The sequence below is a fragment of the Ceratosolen solmsi genome, unplaced genomic scaffold (assembly GCF_000503995.2).
Source record: "Ceratosolen solmsi marchali unplaced genomic scaffold, CerSol_1.0 scaffold13, whole genome shotgun sequence".
Classification (NCBI taxonomy): Eukaryota; Metazoa; Arthropoda; class Insecta; order Hymenoptera; family Agaonidae; genus Ceratosolen; species Ceratosolen solmsi.
This window is the reverse complement of record NW_011948418.1, coordinates 10399692-10419565: the sequence shown is the minus strand read 5'-3', so window position 1 is coordinate 10419565 and position 19874 is coordinate 10399692. Positions and strand designations below refer to the sequence as shown.

The 19874-nt window shown below is 25.6% G+C and overlaps 2 protein-coding genes across 9 annotated transcripts in view; both read right to left on the bottom strand.

Annotated features, from left to right (window-relative positions):
* Nucleotides 1-6402: 6402 nt before the first annotated feature.
* mRpL55 (mitochondrial ribosomal protein L55) lies at nucleotides 6403-7984 on the bottom strand. Its single transcript, XM_011497196.1, has 2 exons — nucleotides 7875-7984; nucleotides 6403-6753 (listed from the first exon to the last, which is right to left on the bottom strand). Exon 2 carries the CDS (start codon nucleotides 6750-6752, stop codon nucleotides 6420-6422), a length of 333 nt encoding a protein of 110 aa, XP_011495498.1. The 5' UTR covers nucleotide 6753; nucleotides 7875-7984; the 3' UTR covers nucleotides 6403-6419.
* A 694-nt stretch (nucleotides 7985-8678) lies between these two features.
* Nucleotides 8679-19874, bottom strand: part of Ctns (lysosomal cystine transporter cystinosin) — a 22754-nt gene continuing 11558 nt past the window's right edge. For 5 of the 8 annotated variants that reach the window (XM_011497190.1, XM_011497191.1, XM_011497193.1 and 2 more), the window contains 8 exons: nucleotides 17300-17357; nucleotides 17122-17212; nucleotides 16523-16705; nucleotides 13972-14212; nucleotides 13775-13894; nucleotides 13212-13500; nucleotides 12863-12965; nucleotides 8679-9049 (listed from right to left, as the gene is read on the bottom strand). In XM_011497190.1, coding sequence (XP_011495492.1) covers nucleotides 8971-9049; nucleotides 12863-12965; nucleotides 13212-13500; nucleotides 13775-13894; nucleotides 13972-14212; nucleotides 16523-16705; nucleotides 17122-17212; nucleotides 17300-17345 — 1152 coding nt within the window. In that variant the 5' untranslated portion in view covers nucleotides 17346-17357 and the 3' untranslated portion in view covers nucleotides 8679-8970. Of the gene's footprint in view, nucleotides 9050-10659; nucleotides 10746-11851; nucleotides 11928-12862; nucleotides 12966-13211; nucleotides 13501-13774; nucleotides 13895-13971; nucleotides 14213-16522; nucleotides 16706-17121; nucleotides 17213-17299; nucleotides 17358-18053; nucleotides 18151-19874 lie in introns of those variants that run through there. The other 3 variants (XM_011497194.1, XR_912802.1, XM_011497189.1) reach the window with 3 other exon arrangements.

Genomic DNA, 19874 nt, shown 5'->3' with positions numbered 1-19874 from the left:
CATTCTCTTTAACTTTTTGTTTTTTTCGTTTTTTTTTGTTTCGTTTTTTTTTTTGTTTTTTTTTTTGTTTTTGTTGGAAGGGTTTTATATTTTATTGACAATGCTTTCGACGGAATCGTTATTATTTCAACGGGAATAAATCACAGGAGGCATTTATTGACATTTTTCCATGAAAAATCGCCGGTTTCCTGAATTTCTTTATTCTTTAATTCTTTCGCTAGTATCAAAGTTTTTTTTTTATTTTTAAATTGTTGGCTTTTTGAAATATTTCAAACTTTCTGTACATTTAAAATATTAATCTTTTATAATGCACAACAAGTTTATTGTAATAATGTATAATTAATAATATTTTAACGATAATCTAAAGTTTAAAATTTACTATTATTATCAGTATGATTCATAATATATTTCAATTATTTTAAACAAATAATCACTGAGAAATTATATTTATTATTATTATTTTGTTAATACGCAGTGAAATTATAATTACTTTATTATAAATTAAGTTCATTAATAGTTTATTTAAGATAAGCGACTATTATTTTGTAGAGTATAATTTTTCCTGTTTCGAAAACATTTAATATATATTCCTAAAAGTTTTCAAGTCGATTTTTGTTTTCCTTATAATAATTTGGACGGTAGGTTTTCTTATTTAATAAAATAATTGTATATTTGGGTGATAAATGTTTAAATTGTAAACAATCGTAAACATCTTATTATATGAATAATTAATTAACTACAGAATTGCTTATACTGTACTTTGTTAGTGGAGTTGAATGTCTGAATTAATGTATGTAAAATTTAAATAAATACCTCTCCACGAAGTCGGCGAATTATTTTGCGTTAAATTTTTCTAAACTTAAATTTTATTTCATCCGCTTATCTAATATTATAAATGTATAGAATATAATCCCAACGTTGTGTGAGTATCATCGACAAAAACAACATCCACAAATAACTAATTAGTTTTCAAAATTTATTAAAAAATATTTTAAAGTTAATACTAATTAACAATAATTTTGATTTAGTTATTATTAAAAATAACAATGGCATTTTACATTCCCACATATTATGAGTTAAAATTAAATTATGATTTCATATATGAAAGCTATTAGTTGCAACAAAGTTATTTAAATAAAATTTAAATAATGCTGAATATCTTCATATTGTAGTGTAATATTTCAAATTTTAATTACTTATAAATATTTTACTAAGCTCTAATCAATACTTGAAAAAAAATAAAATAATTATTCCTTATCATAATTAGTTTTAAAATTCAATGAATTTTCATAATAAGCATAATCAAATAATTCTTTAAATATTTGAAATATTACTTTTGCATACCTTTTAGCTTATATTGACTTAATATTCAACCTAAAAGTCTATTTTTTTTTTTTTTTGTATTTTGTTGAAAATAATTAATTTTGGATTTATAATAATAGTGATAGTAAAGAAAGCATCGAATTGTTGATACTTTCAGTGTAACGATGTTTCGTAAGACATTTTTCAGTAAGCCTCATTCAATTTAATATCCTTATGTACATTTATATAATTTAATAATTTTATATATTTTTTAAGTTCATGTAAGTCTCGGCAGTAAATATATATTCTTGAGTGTGTACTATTAATCGATCATACATAAGAAATAAAGCAAATCAGTAATACAAACATGTCTCTGTCTTGGGTTTTATATATACGTTTCTTAACTTATAATATTGATTTGCTGCATTTTGTATACATTTATTGATTTTCCGAAAATGTTTGCCATTGCAACCATCAACTCCTGAACAGACAGATAGATTCTTCTCGTCCTGAAGCTTCGAACCAACAGGAGCGGCTCCTATCACTTCTATTATTTGGATATCCAGAATGTCGAGTGAAAAAATTGATAGGTCATTTTATTTTCCCGAGCATGGCAGCTGTCACACTCCCGAGTTTCACGGAGATCGAATGTACAAATTGCGGAAGTTCTGCCATATGTGTCATGATTTCGGCAGACTTTGTCACACGCGCGAAAATCATTGATCGTTCGTTTTAATTCAATCCACGAATGAGGTGCACACCTTTTCACATCACCCAGTACAAGTCATCGATTATCGCTAACCAATGTTAAAATGTACAATATTATTGCGTTGAATGTATTCTGAACGATCATAGTTGCTATGAATTCTTATTATTGAATAACCATTATCAAATGCCAATGAGATAATAAAAGATAATAAAAGAATCATTATTTAGTGTATTTTTATTTTCACCGCGTTGAATGATATTACCAATTAACTAAATGCTTAGAAATCTACGTGAAAGTAAATAATTGAATTGCAGCAAAATATTTTCTTAATAAAAGCGTTAAATTAGCGATGGTAGCTAATTTATTTTGGAATTTAATAAGCGGCCCTATGATTTGAATAAAATATTATCATATCTATTCTGTTACTGATAAGAGTATTTTTAAGGTTTCACTTTTTTTTTTACTCGTAAGAAGTATTTTCATGTAACTTAATTAAAATTTCAATTATTTACTATTTTAGAAAAGTTCTATAAGAACTTTATGAGAATTACAGGTTTCAATCAAGATATTTGAAAGCGGAAAGTTAGAGACCCGTTAGATTTGAGTATATTATTGATTCTTAAACACGATGTTTAACAATGTATCAATAATTTATAAAAATGGCTTTATCAATAAAATTTTTATAAATTTGATTGATCTATGAGTATCGGTGTTTTAGAGATTTATAGAAATACATTTGAATAACATTAGATTAAAATGATTATTTATCATAATTCTTATACTAATTATTATTATTTCTTATATAAAAGAAATTATTTGATCGATAAATTGAGTTTTGAATTTACTTGTAGGTGTGAAGTATATATATTATTACCATATCGTATATTCATGTAAATATTTCGATTATTAACATTAATTACATCAAATTCGGTAAAAAATTTGGTACACTTGCAATATATATGCATTTTATGTTGAACTAAAATACGAATTTTTTATCGTTGATCGTTTTTATCGGGAATTCGATTAGTATAAGGATACGTATAGCATGTTATCCTTTTTTTTTGTACGTTAGAGTAAAAGTTTTATTGTAATACTAAAAATCTGTAACAGTTTTCTCGAAGGATTTTTATTAACAAAAAGGAATTGACACGGATTTGATTAAAAAAGTTTTGCCGCGGCACAATCTATAAAGACTAATAGTACTAGGCCGAGCTACAGTTAGCGAAGGGATCAATACTATGTGATAGCTATATATAACGTGTAACCCAAATTAATGATTAAATATCAGTTGGTGTATGTCACATATTAACAGTTTTCATACAATTCTAAGAGTTTGAAGTTAAGTAAATTCTACGAATAATGTATCCAACAATTCGTCAAATATTGTGGCTTAAAAATTCATAAGTTTTATCTAAAAAAACTGGGTATGTCGAATAGTTGTGAGCGGAAAGGCATACACTGAAAGACTCCTCTTGCTCATTGACAGTACTTAAGTAGGCATGTGTAGACAATGTATTTATCCATTTATAATTTGTAAAATTGTGCATACATGCTAGAAGAACTCGGTCGTAAATCTTTCTAGAAACGATTCGACCCACAATCATCCTCTAATTTGCTAATTTAACGCCAACTCGAACATACGCGCTTCTATGTCCGTATGATAATTGCGATAGCCGTAGCTGAGCCGAATCGCGACGCGACTTCCGCGTATTAAATCGCTCCCAGCAATGCCGCGGCATCGTTAAAAAATAATCCAACTCCGGGGACAGCTTCCGTTTCCGCGGCAATAAAAATAAGTGAAAACTTGGTCGGGAGAGCGTTGGATGTTAGATGTCGATTTGGTTGCTCCCGCTCGACGATCTACTGCGCACGCGTGGACTCTATATGCGCACGCACTCACGCACGTATTTCGTCACTTTCACTGACCGTTGGCGCCACTTTCGAATGGTGCGAAAGTTCATCCGGTGCGTGCCGATCGGGGGTTTTGCCCGCGGTCTAACGCAATTAACGCCGCGACTGTACGAATGCCGCCGTCCCGACGACACAAAAATTGGAGAAAGTGCCGGGCGGCTGTGGTGGCGCTCAACTGGTCTGATTTTTATTTTTTTATTTTTGGGAGAAAGAGAATGGAATAAAAAGTCAGCCACCTTAGCCGGTCGGCGCTTAATTCCAAGTCCAGAGCGCTCAGAAAAATGTTATTTCCCGTTGCTTTGTCGTGCTTTTCGTTTCAGCTCTTTCATGTATCTCATTATGCTTAAGGTTATTTATTTCGTCAAGTAGACGCAGCTGTTCACTCGCTCGTTTTTTTTTTTTTTTTTTTTTTTTTTAGACTATAGTATAAGCAACAAAATCTTTCTTTTAAATGTATGCAATTCCCTCAGTTTAATAATCCAGTTGAATATAAATATTTACGGAGACATAAGATATTATGTATTATGATAATGACAGAATTTAAGATATGTTTTAGGTATTTAGCAATAATATTTAGTCAATAATAAACAGCAGCAATATTGCCAAAGGGTCGAATTATAATTATCTGTATTAAGCCTTATGACACGACACTTTGTAATATACTTGTATTTAAATGCACGAAATAATATGCCAAAACAAATTGGAAAAATTAAAGCGATCAGATAGTTGAAATACATTTTTATAAGGTTTATTATGGATTTCAACGTTATAATCATAACGAATTAATCATAGAGTTTAATCAACATTTTTTGTAAATAATAAAATTTAAAGTTTCGTATACTAAATGTTTTCTTACATTATTAAAATGTATTACATATAAACTTTCTATAATTTAAACCATTCACACTTTCTTCAATATTTTTATTCATTTATTATTCTGATATTTTTTTTTCAATTATTTTTTTGTATAATTTTTAAAAACTATTATCCTTAATAAAATTATGAAAATGTCAGCATTTTATGAAATAACATTTTTCATTCCAAGATCGAAAAATCTGACGCAAAATGATTAATAATGATCTGCATGGATTTTTAAACTACTTTTTATAAAATAAAGACTTAAAATAATCATAAGAAAAATACTTCTCTTAATTATAAATGATCAAAAAATTAATTTTGTTATTCTCAAGCATTATATGAATATAAGTGATATGAGTATGAGTTAAAAAGGTTGGGTGAGAAGATTTCTTAATAATTCTAATGTTATATAAAAGTAATGTATTTCTATTTTTATGCTTTCACGCTATAATTTAAATCTGTAATCTATATATGAATAGCTGCAAAACGTAATAAGGCAATTTTGATCTTTCAGTTTCTTAAATTATATAATAGAAGGTTGATAAATATAGAATATGTTTCTACAGGTTTCCACATTTATCGATATTATTATAGATCTTGAGAATTTAAAATTCTATGTCATCTATCATTTGGTATAAATAGTTTATTAAGCCAATCTAACAATTTTAATCAATGATTAATAAATTTTTTTTTATTAACAAGTCTGTATATGCACAAATATTGCATACATTCGAAATGGCTTACAAGCTTTCACAGGCCATCTAAGAGAGTGAGGGAGATGTATGCCTTAAGACACATCCTGTTTCCTCCTCACATCACCGTCTCCTATATATATATATATATATAGAGCCCAGCAAAGAGAAAGAGGACATCTTACAAGGACATGTATAGTATCCGCTCAAATTGTATCATTCGAAAGTGGTCCGTATGAGATATCGCATCATTTTTCGTCACAGGACACATGATCGCAATTATTATTTCGAGGACGTAAACAGGAAAGTCAAGGTCATTCTACGGATAAATCTCGTTTTGAAATCTCGTATTTTCAATGGTTTCGTACGATTATATTATAAGTTAAGCTCAGGAGTTACGATTAAAATGACTCAATTACATTTCGTTAATTTTAGATTGAATAAACAAGTATATTTATTTACTAGTAGCTACAAGATAAATATATAATGGAAACACAAAATTTAATAAAATAATATCAGCTGTATATTTTATGGAATAAATAAAATGTAAACTTTCATATAATGAATCGATTATTGATGATTTGTTATTTTGTTAATTAATTGTTAATAATTAAAATTATTGGTATACAATTATTAATTTTTACTTAATAGGCAAAACTAATTTTACAAAAATCAAGACTGATTTGTTAATTAATATTAATTAAGTGCTAACATTAATTATGAATAAGAATTCTATAATTGTCAAATTATTTGAGCAATTTGTAATCTAATGGTACATTTCATCGATACAAATAACTAAAAGCTAGCTGTAATAAAAGTTTAGGATATAGTTGAAAAAAGACAAAGTATTTATATTAAATATAATATGACTTATTATTATTTATTATTATAAAATTGCAATATTAGCATTTCGTTTAAAAAAAAATTACAACTTGCTAATGAATAATTCAAAATTTTAAGTAACGATTCTCATCAAAGGTATTTTCTATTTCACAATCATCTACTATCTTTTTAGGCGTTGGCTGACGTTCTAACAATATAGCTTTTCGTTCTTTCTCTGATAATTTGCTCAAATCTAATGGAAGCCTAATAATACCTATTGGCTCATGGTATCTTATTTTTATTGTACTACCATCTGGATGTTGAAGAACTGTCATAAACTGCTTCAAGTAAACCTTTCTGTGTGGCTTAGTAATTGCAGCGACCAAGCAATTGATATTTCTTGTAGACAATGCGATAACTGACGTTGACTTCAAAAGAAACGATACTTTGGATGCCATTCTGCAATAATATTAATCCATTTTAATAAATATCTTTGCTACCAGTTCACCAATAACATTTAGACTATTTTATTGAATTATTTGATATTAAATAAACAATTTCAACAAATGAATTATTCGCTCGGAATTAATAGAATATAGCAATTTCAAACTATTATACATAAAAAGTGTAATGTATTCGACATCATTTATTATTGATATTTATTTTAATAAATTAACAAAAATAAATAAACCAACTTCACTATTAAATAAATTAATGTTGCAGTTGATTTTTGAAGACTTCATTGTTAACTTAGCGCAGAACTGTGTTTAATAAATGATCGATTGAAAATGACATAAAATAAATATAATAGAATGAAGACATTTTATTATTGGCTTAATTAGAGGTAGCGTTATGAAATTTAATTTACAGAGTTAATATTAATATACTAACGTAATGAGATTTAAACGCAAGAAGTAATTGCACTTGACGTATAAGAAATGATTATTATTTAGAAATTAAAACATTTATGTGCATATTGAATTAGGTTATGTATGCTTAGTAAAGTTACGTACTTAACTATAAATAAGAATTCATACATATTAGGTTAAAATTTTCTTACATCGAAACATTGCACGAAATAAATCAAAACGAATAATTATAAAAATAAGTAAATTAATTACTTTGTTGAAGGGATTATTGGCTTAGTAACAATAAAATGTAGGGTTTTTCACATCTTGCACGACACATTCAGATTCATAGTTTTATACTAACTTCTGTCATAGGCATACGAGCAATTAGATTATATTCAAACTTACGAGTAGATAGTTCGAAGAAAATATATATACGAAGATAGGTAAAAAATATTTTTGAAATGACAAGATGTGATGGTGGGCACGTATTCATTGGGGGCTAATAACAACGAGATCTTATGCATTTTAAATATGTTTTTATGTTTTTAAATAAAATTTTTAAATTATCTTTCGAAATTATTTGTATATAATTGAATAAATTAAATTAATAATGTGATTATGCGAAGAAAAGCGAGGGACCTGTGCTGTCGTGGTTTTTATACAATACATTTTAAAATTATTGTAAAATATTTAATTAAAATAATAATTATCATACACATTTATTTGTACCTTACGATGGGAACAATTGAACAAACATTATTTACTATTATTAACAAAAATGCAGGTAGGCATATTTAAACTATTGTATCCTCTTGTTTGGACTGACTCTAGCCGACTTCAACTCTATAAAGAACAGTAATTAGGATGATTATCGCCCTCTCTTTTCGGCTCGGCCCCAAGTATATAGACACTTTTTCTTTTTTGCCTTCATTTTCGGAATCGATATAATTTAATTGATACACCAATCCAGAGACAATCCCCCATGATAAAATATGGAAGTTTTTATTCGTGTCAACTTTTTTTAATTAATTTTTCACTTAATACCTTTAAAGCTTTTTGTTTTTAAACATAACATTCCACGAATTTCCAGAAAAAAATTATAACTTTAATTTCTTAATATTTCCAATAAATGTAAAAATATAAATCTTAAGAAAAGTTTTGTACATATGAAGGAATTTTTTTTTAATTTATCCTGTATCGTAATTTCATAATGTTTAATAAAAACTATTACCATATAATAAACAAATATTATTCAAAATATTTGTTTTATTATTATACCATTAGGCTAAAAAAAGACGCATCTATATATACATCTATGCGTGTGTTTTTTTTCAAAATGAAGTTTTTAGTATGAGCGTATTAAAAAGTGAATAGTACTGTTTGTGTGATAATTAGTAATCAGTTTTCAATTTAAAGGGTAATTTAATTAAAAAATTATTTTAATTTTTGAAGTTTCCCTTCAATTGATGAACGAATTCGAGCTTTACAGTACATGAAAATAATATAAAAATAAATATATCTTACCTTAATTCGAATGCGATGATATAATTATATCATATTTTTTTTTATTATGAAGCTTTTTTAATACCAGAGAACCAAAATATGTTTGGTTTGTTATTTATGAATGATGAAGTATACTAATGCGTGATCATATAATTTGGAAATTCATTGGTTTTTCTTCTTATCTTTAGTAAAATCGTATTATAGAAATATATCTTATAAAAAAATATATATTCCATAATCTCATAATGCCAATATATTACGTATACTCTATATCAAGAATGAAGACAATCTTTTTTGCTCCATTTTTAAATTAAAATTTACTTTATACATTACAATTTTGGTCATCTTCTTGGCGATTTTCATTACAAATGCCTGGAATTACATCATACTCGTTTCGATTCCTGTGAACATTGAATGTACGTTGTGTTTTGTTCTGTTTGTGTTATTAAAACTACTTAAGGTAACAGTAACAATAATGTACGCATTGCCATATTCGAGTAATTCAAATGTAACTATTATAAAATCGCCTGAATTTATATATTTTAAATATCCATTTAACAATAAATGAGTAATATTATATCTCCTTTTTATTAATAAGCATATTTTGATTATATTTAATATTTTGGCATTTTAGCAGTTGGCTAGCTGTCTCAAAAAGATTATTTTTACCTTAATGTAGAAAAAAAATATCTCCTAGATGTATGGCATTATTTTAATTAAATTTTTATTAACATTATTTATTGAAATTATTTTCATGAATTCAATTGCTCATTAAACTTATACTGCGACTGTTTTCAAACGAAAAATTAACGTTATTTTTACCTTTTAAGATATCTTAATAAATTATAAGAAATTTAGTAAATGTCATTACCAAGCAAAAATCTTATAATGCATTTTTGCTCAATATAACTATTATCATAACTACAATATAATTTATATTTCCATTTATTTTTCTTTTAACAAATGGGGCCCTTCTCTTCCATGCACGTTAGAGAAGTTTCCAACACGTTAAAAGTTAATGGAAATTCGTTTTAAATTTATTTTATAAATAGCCGCAATAATAAATATTCGTTCACCCTTTAAAAATAAATCATCAATACATGCGACATGCAGCATTTTGTAGATTACTATGAAAAACTAGCTTTGGTACAGTTGAAATTAGAAGTACGTAATCCCACGATGATATTAATATTAAATACTTGTAAAGAAATCGCACAGATAAAGAAAAGTTCTAAAATTAATATTTTTCTTTCTTTTTTTATTATATGAAAAGGATTTTTAGCGGGAGGGGTATAGAAAAGATCTACGAAGATCACTTTATTTTACTTCGTCTATTCATATTATTGATAATTAATAATGATAGAGTATTTTAATCCAATAAAGATACGATTAAATTTAAAAACAAAAATTATTAAACAATTTGATAATTTTAAAGTTGAATAAATAATTTATAAAATAATTCATTTTGATGAACATAGTAAATGAACACATTAATATCTTATTATACTATAATAAATATATTCGAAATATGTTTGATAATACAAGCTATTAATCTCGAATTTACTAAAAACCATATTTACAAAAGCTATTGTTAACAATAGCATTACTAAATTAATAATTATTTTAGGACTTAAATCACATTTTATAATATACTTGTAAAATTTACTCTTAAAAGGTTGTCTAGTCAATAAAATATCGAAAAATATATTATTCTAAATATAATTAAAAATTATTGACAGCTATGCAAGACTATAATCATTTTTTATATAAGTATAAATTTTTTTTTTTTAATATAAAGATTATCATTTTCATCCGATCAAATATATTATACGATCGAGATTATCTAACTTAGTTCTATGAAAAGTATGCTATGACAAGGAATATCATAGCACATTATTATTAGTACATTTACAGTTTAGCACACTCATTTCATTGATTTACCTTATTATTTTAAACAGAGAATACAAAATATGTTTTAAGTACAAAGCTTACTAAGGTAATCTTATAATTTATTGGTTAAGATGATACGATTTAATAATTGATCCATGTGCTGGCTAGATTCTGCAATTCAGGTCGATCATCTTTTCATGTGAATTTCTGTAAATTGAAAACTCTAGCTCTACCTCACAGTTCATCGGGCATGATTTTTTACAAGCAACGTATATGAAAAACTATTTGTTAAATGAAGCTTTATATAATGAGTTTCTTTTATGATTTATATCATATGCATGAATATAATGTTTCGGCTTCCAAAGTTATAAAAAAAAATATTGCTTAATGGAATTATTATGCCATGAAGCTATATTATTATAACATAATTAGATTTTATAAGTATTATCTAACTATACTATGTATATACAAAAAAATCCGATTTATAACTGATAAAAATTCTATAATATACAGAATAATAAAAAGATTTTCATGCTTTGTATGCATTTCAAAAATTATTAGTAAACATGCATAATAATACTTTAATTAGAATGGAAGAAGAATTAAGAAGCTGGTGAGTAGCTTATTTTTTCTTAATTATAAAAAATTAATTTCAATTTTTATTTTAAGAATATTGTCCTATTAATAATTGAATTAAATATTATATATATATATATATATATATATATATATATATATATATATATTAAATATGATTTCTAATCACAATATCATCATAATTAATGTTACTTACGACTAATACTTGTAATATTTTCATTTAAATTGTATTGGTCAGAAATACGGTAGTAAACAAATTAACTTTACAGGATCAATTTTTGTTCTTTAAGAAATTAAAAAAAATTTTAAACGATATTTCAAAAAGGATAATCACTGATTTTATTAAAATTTTTATAAATATTTTTAAGAATTAATGTAACTATTAACTAAGATAACATGATTCATCACAGTTAAATAGGATATTTTAACTTTATCATTTCTAATGATTTAAAATAGAATATTACTTTCTATTAATTTTTAAATAAATTAGTTATCTACATTTATTTATACGTACATTTAAAGAGTTTTGTCAATAAATGATTTCTAAATAAATATAAATGCTGTCACATTTAAATTAAAATATATTTTATTGTATTTTACGATAATTGAATATTTTTATAATACTGAAATACATGAAAGAAAAACTTATAAAGTAGTTTTATTATACATGTTTACATACTTTTCATATTATATGAATAACTTTCATTCATACTTACATTGAATTGATTTTTGAAGTAATTATTGGATTTTTTCATTTTTTTCTGGATACCTTGTTGATCATACTATGTTTTTCTAAGCAATTTATTACGAACTGTATATATTAATAAGCTCTTTACAAAGCTAGTTTATATTTTTTAAATTTGATTTCAATTTAAAACAGGATTTATGTCCATTAAGAGGTAATTAATTATATATACCTTACCTCAGTCAATTCAAAATTATTTTTAACAAAAAATTCTTATTCAACCTAATTTTTTGTAATAATCTTTCAGTTATAATTTATGAATATCAATAATTAGATAATTATTTCACAATTTTATGTCAGGATTTAGATAATAATGTTAGAAAATCTGCTTTCTTACACGAATAAACGAATAATTTTTTGGATTTTATTGAATAACCGATTAATAAAATTTATTTAAAATATTCATATTCATAAAAACATACCGATGTTTAATTCTTTAAAAATGTTTTCTTTAAAAAATGTTCAATTCTGATTTAATATTTTATCACGAATCATTAATTTAATCTATATTTTGAATAGTATATTCAATTTTATTTTAAATTTTCAATTAAAAATTTTAAATTCTTTAACATTTACACGCACACCCATATAAATATTTTGTATTGGAAATATTTTCTATCGTTTACTAGTGGGACTTACACGTGTATTTTTAAAAGATTATTATTAAGTAAATTAAGATTATTAATTTAAGAAAATTATTAGGAATAATAAACTTTCTTAATTATTTGTTCATTTTCTATTGTATGTTTTAAACGATAATAATTATTTAGAAATTTATTTAAATGCTACTCCCATAATCCGATTCTCATTATGTTTCCTTTTCATGCTACTATTAGAGCATGCATTTCTACATAAAGCCTTGTCATTTAATTTGTTTAATAAGTTTTAAAGTATTGAGAAGATTTTGTTAATTGAATATATTTGTGTACCCAGAAGCATATTTTTCAAGCAAAAGCATTATTATATTGAGTTTCTTACATACCTGTACAAAACATAATGTTGGATAAGGAAAAATATATCAAACGCAACGGAGAAAAAACCTAGACCAAATTTAGTTGGATCTCCAAAAATACTTTCCCAATCATCTAAAAAAAAAAAAGAAAGAATATTGTAAAAATATTATGTAACTCAATTTTTTTTTTTATACAATTATATTAAAGTAAAATAGAGTTAAAAAAATATTCCATATTGAAGGTAATCTTTCATTTTAAATCAAAAGATAATAATAGCATATTAATACTTCTTTAGAATTTCAAATTAAAATCTTTAATTGGAATAAATCAATACGATAAGAATACATTTTTGGGAAATGAAAACTATAAACAAATTACCATAATTATAGGCGTTTAAAATCATTTGAAGCATTGATAAAATACCACCAGTGAAATCTAAAAATATATTTCCTATACTCCATCCAACAGTCGATTGTCTCTTGTAGTTATAAAAAGCTTGTGGTACGTATTTAATGAGTGTAATTGCAAGTTTTACATAGCTACAATAATAGAGGAAGTCCAACCATTGAATAATATGTAATATCGCGAGTATTATAGACAACAACACGAAACTAGAAAATACTCCGTGAATAATTCTAGCTGTTGTTGATACTCTTTGTGATCCAATCTGTGGAAAAAAAATTTGCGCGTGCTAAAGTATTTTTGTGAAATTTATTTATTTTCAATGATTTTTTGATTTTAAAGGAGACGAAACAGCCAAATGAAATTTCAAATCATTATTTTATAAGTCCAATTTCAATCGGCACATTTCGATAAATTGCAAAAAGTTAAATTTCGTGTAGTAATTTATTACATGACAATTAATTTATGAAAAATAAAAATTAAAAAATTGACATACGTAATAACAATTATAAACATTCATATAATAATGCTTATCTTACCTCATACATAAAACATTGGAATATTCCAAATACCGTTGCACACACAGCATGCAATGAAAAGAAAATGTCATTTACTTGAACTGGATTTAAGCCTTTCGGGTATCGATTAAAGTATTCTTGCTAGAACATAGAATCAATGATGAAATTAAATATTAATTTTATAAATAAATGAAAAAATATCAAGATAAAATATAAACCTCTATTTCTGGTATCCAATATAATCCACAATTGAAAACGGCATACATTATAAATCCAACTAAATTGAGAGATATATAGTCGAAATTGAGGCCCACTACACTTTTTCTCTTGTAATTGCTGTAGATTTGGGGATAAAAACTTATGCTCCATGCTGCAAAATAGATCCATCCAACAATTGAACTTATATGATAAATTGTATTAGACCTTTCAACTGTTACACGTACAAATGCTTCCGAATAACTGAAAAAACAATTTTCAACGTTGGATATATTTTATATTGAAATATATGTTTGCTTATATTATACACATTATGTTGGCACATCATAGTCTCCACGACAATAACATTGTTCGAAATATTAATTTCATCTATGTGATATAGTAATGTAATAATTGCCAAAGTAATTATCATACAATAAATGCATATTAAGATTATGCATCACGGTAAAATGTAAATACGTAATTTCAATATTTTTTATAAGCAATTTTGAAAACATTTCTATTCTGCTTCTTGAGAACACTCGATGGGATAAAAAATGAATAAAGAAATACATCTACATAACTTACTTTAAATTTTTTAATGTATCTAATTGATCACGAGTAATTATAATAATTTTGTAGAGACTCATAACGTTAACTTAACTTATGCTATATTCACTTGTGCTAATTTGAATAAATATAAAGAAAAATGTTAAATTCCGAATTGTATATATAATTTAAAATCAAAGAAATAAAAAATAGCTCGAATTTTTCGCATAGAGAATAATAGAGAATGCATTATACGTAAACATAAACATGCGTAAGACCACATACTCGTGAATACGGTAATAAAAATCGAAACAAAACTAACTCAGGCAAAATCTTAATTTAAACTGAACTCGAAACTTTAAGAGGGAATCGTCTAAGAATATTAGGTCATAATGTTATCGAGTCTTAAAGTTAAATATGTAATACTGAATTCTAATGACAAATAATTCATCAACTAGAATGGATAAGAGCGACGGGCGAAAGCTTTTCCCAACAGAGCAAAGTTCTGTTCAAAACAAAGAAATGCTGCAGTGTTCATTTATACGAGTCAAAGATGATTAAGAAATTCAGTGGAAACGGAATAGGAAATTTTTCGATAAATAACGAGACATTGTACAATCGAAAATATATCCCGTGTCTAATACACTTCAACTATATGATTTTGATATATGCAGTTGAAACATCACATAATATAATAATTTATAGGATATAGGTAAGTACATTTAAATGTAATGTAAAAATAATTGAATAATATACTGTAATATGATGTGACCAAATAATTTTTACTGTAATACATGTGTATGTGACGGAAGTTTTGACAACGAACGTATCTCGTTAAGAATTTTTTTTTGAAAGATAACGGTAATGATGAAGTCTGTATGGTTCAAACAGGGTTATCGGACCGATTGATTAAATATTACACTTAAACCTTATACTCAATACCAAACTTATTTTTTAAATACAAGCCATTCTGCGTATTCAGTACTTCAGGACCGTTTTTTTCCCTCGGGGAATCAATTATAGTCAGGTAACATTACGTTCTATGCATGAAGTGCAGAAGGGCATTTTATTATTTTGTTTTAATACTTATATAATAGACCTATCTTTTGGTATATTGCAGTAATAATATGTATAATCATAATCATATAATCATATACTATATTCATATGCATGTATCGTGAATAATCATAATTTATAGGCAACAAATAATCAAGTGTATAGGATCAAATTACTTACAGTTGCATAGATTTGTTTCTACATTGTAACGTACACATATGCAATTCGTTTTTAAACTTTACAATACGTTTGTAACGAATGCCAATGTAAGGTCATAATAATATGACATTGTATTGCAATTTTAATTCAATGGCTAAGCATTTATTTGGCTTTGAAAAATTGTAAGATGTTTTCATAATTTCCACACATGATGAGACAATAACGATGAAGCATTAATTTTCAAAGCATATTATAGTTATAATTTATTGAACAATTAGAACATTCTGTAGTTGTTTATTTAAATACGTTGTATTTATATTGTTGTAATATATGTATTTATATAACATAGTTAATTTGTAGAGTTAATTTATATAATTGTATGCATCGTGTGGAATATGTTTCTACGAATATTTTGATATAATTTTCCAAATCTTATAAAATTATTATTATTTATTATTTACATGTTTGCAAATTTTGATTACACATTACGTTCAATGTGATATAAAAGTTGATTTCATACATTATTTCATAATATAAACAAAATAAGAATTATTCAAACAAACTAATATCAAATCTTCTTACAAAATGTATATTTTAAAGTTTGAAAATAATGAATTTGACTTAAAAATTAAAAATTTTATATAAATATATAAATTGCTGTTTGGAATTATATAGAACGTATGGTTTTTGATAGAAATAATAATTTAGTGTAATTAACGATCGTTGTACATGTATATGTGGCTAAGTTAAGATGTTAATTTTCAAGAATTTTTATGTTAATGATTAGTCTGTGAAATAGACATTACTTACTCCAATGGATTAATATTAGTTATATTCGTTGTAATCACAGCGTAACCAGGTTTAAGTCCAAGTACATCAATGGTCCAATTAAATTCATCTTTCTTAGCAATAAAATGAGCTGGCTCTGTTCTGACTAAGTCAACGTGTTGAGACTCAAAAAATATTTCATTATCATCTGTCCTATTTTTCTCCCTAATATACAAATAGTACAAATAAATATATTATTTATTAAAAATTATCATTAAATTGAAATATTATTGAATTTTATGACTTATGCTGCAATAGTCCTAGAATATATTTGAAAATGTTAAATAAAAGATATAAAATTCCAATGAAAACTATATTGAATGAAGCTACAAATTAAAGTTAAAATTTAAATGGAAAATTTTAACCATTTCTTAAATGCATAACTTGTATATTTCTATAGTATAGAACTCTGTTAGCAAATATCAAAATCTAATATAACTAATATCTTTATCAAGAAATGAACATTAAATATGAAAGCATCCTATCTTTCATAATCTATTTATAAATATTGGTAAAACCTTATATTATATACTATTGCATACATAAAATAATTCTCAAGTATGGACGTATTAAATACTTACGTAGTATATAAAATGAAATGATTTCGACTATTGATAAGAACTTTTATATCTGTTTCCGATACACGATATTCTGCTTTTGCATCAATTACTGCTGAAATAGTAAGTAAAGCTTTTATTCATTATTTCATCAATAAAGTTTGTGCTAATTAATAGATATAAGTTAATCTAATTTTATTACTCAAAATTAACAGCAACATAAATAACAGGGATATGGAGACATCCATTTTTGAAGTAATCTGTAAATATACAATATTACATAAGTATTTCATTTTCAAAGATTATAAACTTCTGATATTAGTTAATAGTTCTATACACTCCAATACATACTAAAGTTGAAATTAGTTTTACACTTTAATAAATTTTATTTTTTCTTAATTAAGATATATACTATATCTTTTTAACATAATTCATAAACAATTTTAACTTTCAAATTGGGACAGTTTCTCTACTATTTCTAAGTAAAAATATTTAACAATTTAATAATAAACACGATTTGGTTTATAAAATAATAATATAAAAGCTATACTCTTTATAGATGCGTAACATAATTTATGTATAAAAAATAAAATATAAAATATATCAAATATTATATATAAATGAAAGTAATTATAAATTATTATTTATTTCTAATCCCGTAATTTATACTTATAATTCTAGTTCTTTGCATGACATATGTAAGAATTAAGTCATCACCTCATAATTATAATGCTATTGTTATCAATATAGCATTAAATCTCTCCAGAATTCTTGGTTGCGCTTTGTTTACATTAAATAAAAAGAAGTAGCATTCTTTTACAGCTGGATAGTATATAAAATGAAATATCCTTTACAAAATCTACTATTACTCTTAACTATTAATCGTGATAAAGAATTTAGTGCTAAAATAATATTATTTATATTACTACATTTATCACTTTATTTACTATTGTTACCTTAATAAAGATGACTGTATGAATGTTGATATTATGATTTGAAAGTGATGTGTATACATGAGGTTTTTTAACTTGTGATCAATATCTATACATCCGTATTTCATCTATATTTAATTAAAAATAAACGAATGTAGATAATTGCTATTTTATTAGAATGATTTATATTTAATTATAAATTCAAGTTTGGATGTAATTTTTAAAGGGAATTATAATCGTATAAAATATGAATCTAACCTCAATATGATTATCTCACAACATTTTTATAAAGCTACATTCTCCTTTTAAATTATAAGTCTATTCCTACTTTATAAGAGCTTACGATTTATAACTTTACATTGTAAATTATATTAACAATATCATATTTAATTGTATTTTTTACTATAAACTAAACGAGTAATATATTATCCATAGTTGATTTTATGTAGTCTAGTAGCAGACGACATGTGCAAGTACATATGAATTCTCTCTCTTTTACTCTCATTGTCATTCTTTCTCTCTCTCTCTCTCTCTCTCTCTCCTTCTCTCGCTCCCTCTCTCGCTCCCTCTCGCTCCCTCTCGCTCATTCGCCTTTCTCTTTATCCGATTGATTGCGAAAATACAATTCTATATAGAACATCAAGTTTTATTGATATTTCGTTTTAAAAATATCATGAAAACACAAATGCATTGAGTGAAAAATAAAATAAAATTTTTTCATTTAATAAGGATTACTAGTTTTATATAAATGACATTTGTTAAAGCATTCATTTGTACCATTGATATTGGCTTATATAAGGTATTATAGAAATGCAATAACATAATGTTTTTACAGATAAATCTTTTACAGATAGATGTATTTTCTTAAATATTTACTAAACAATATTATCATGTGCATATAGCCTATATATACATTGCAATAAATAGAAAATTATGATTTGAGATTATAGATGCGTTCTGCGGTCAGCATTTTATTCAATTTAAAATGTTCCATTTCAAAAATAAAAAACAAAAAGATTTAATGAAAAATACATAAACTCCGTATATTGTCGTGTGCATACAGGAAGATGTTTATTTACTCAATCAGTTTTATTTATATGTGTATATTTGTAATTAAGCATCAAGTTGGCAAAAAATACGTTCTGCTGATTCGTTTCATACTTTTGTATTGATATAAGTGGAAAGAACCTCTTAAAATTATATTGAAAATGTCTAAAGTCGTCGATTCATTACAAGGCTATAGAGTGAAGTGAAGAAATTACATTCATAACTTTTATATTTAATTTATTCCCTGTGCAAACAAACATCTAACTATTGCACATGCATTACGGTATAGGTATATTGCTTTACGCTTGCAACATACGTACAAAGTATCGATGCGCATTTCTAATTCAACGTGCTGCGCATAATGCATTATTGTAGAGGCCGTCTAAGTATTATTGTTACATTGTTGCGTGTGCATGTGTGTGTATTTGTAATGGGCTTTTGATACACTGGCAGTCTTTTTTTTTTAATTTTTCATACACATACGAGAGGGAAGGAGAGGATAAAATAAATCTTAATGATCATTTAGATGTGAGGCTGGGCCAGTCACAAAATGTTGGTGCGCACGGTATCGTTAGGTGGCTTCGGCGCTTTTTTTTCAATACTTCGCGTCTCTCATTTTACGCCTCCTACCCATTCGTCCGCTGATCGAATATTAACGATAGTTTTTAGTGAGAAAATCGCGGCCATTGATCCTGCCAGGATTACGTATTCCGTTTCGTTGTTTCACGCCTCGCATGCTGAATTAAGAGGGTAACGAACGTTTATGCGAATATTCTTGGATTCCGTTATTAGGGAAAG

Excerpts from the sequence above, each read along its gene's own strand:
- mRpL55 (XM_011497196.1), bottom strand. The coding sequence starts at position 6,752 with ATGGCATCCAAAGTATCGTTTCTTTTGAAGTCAACGTCAGTTATCGCA.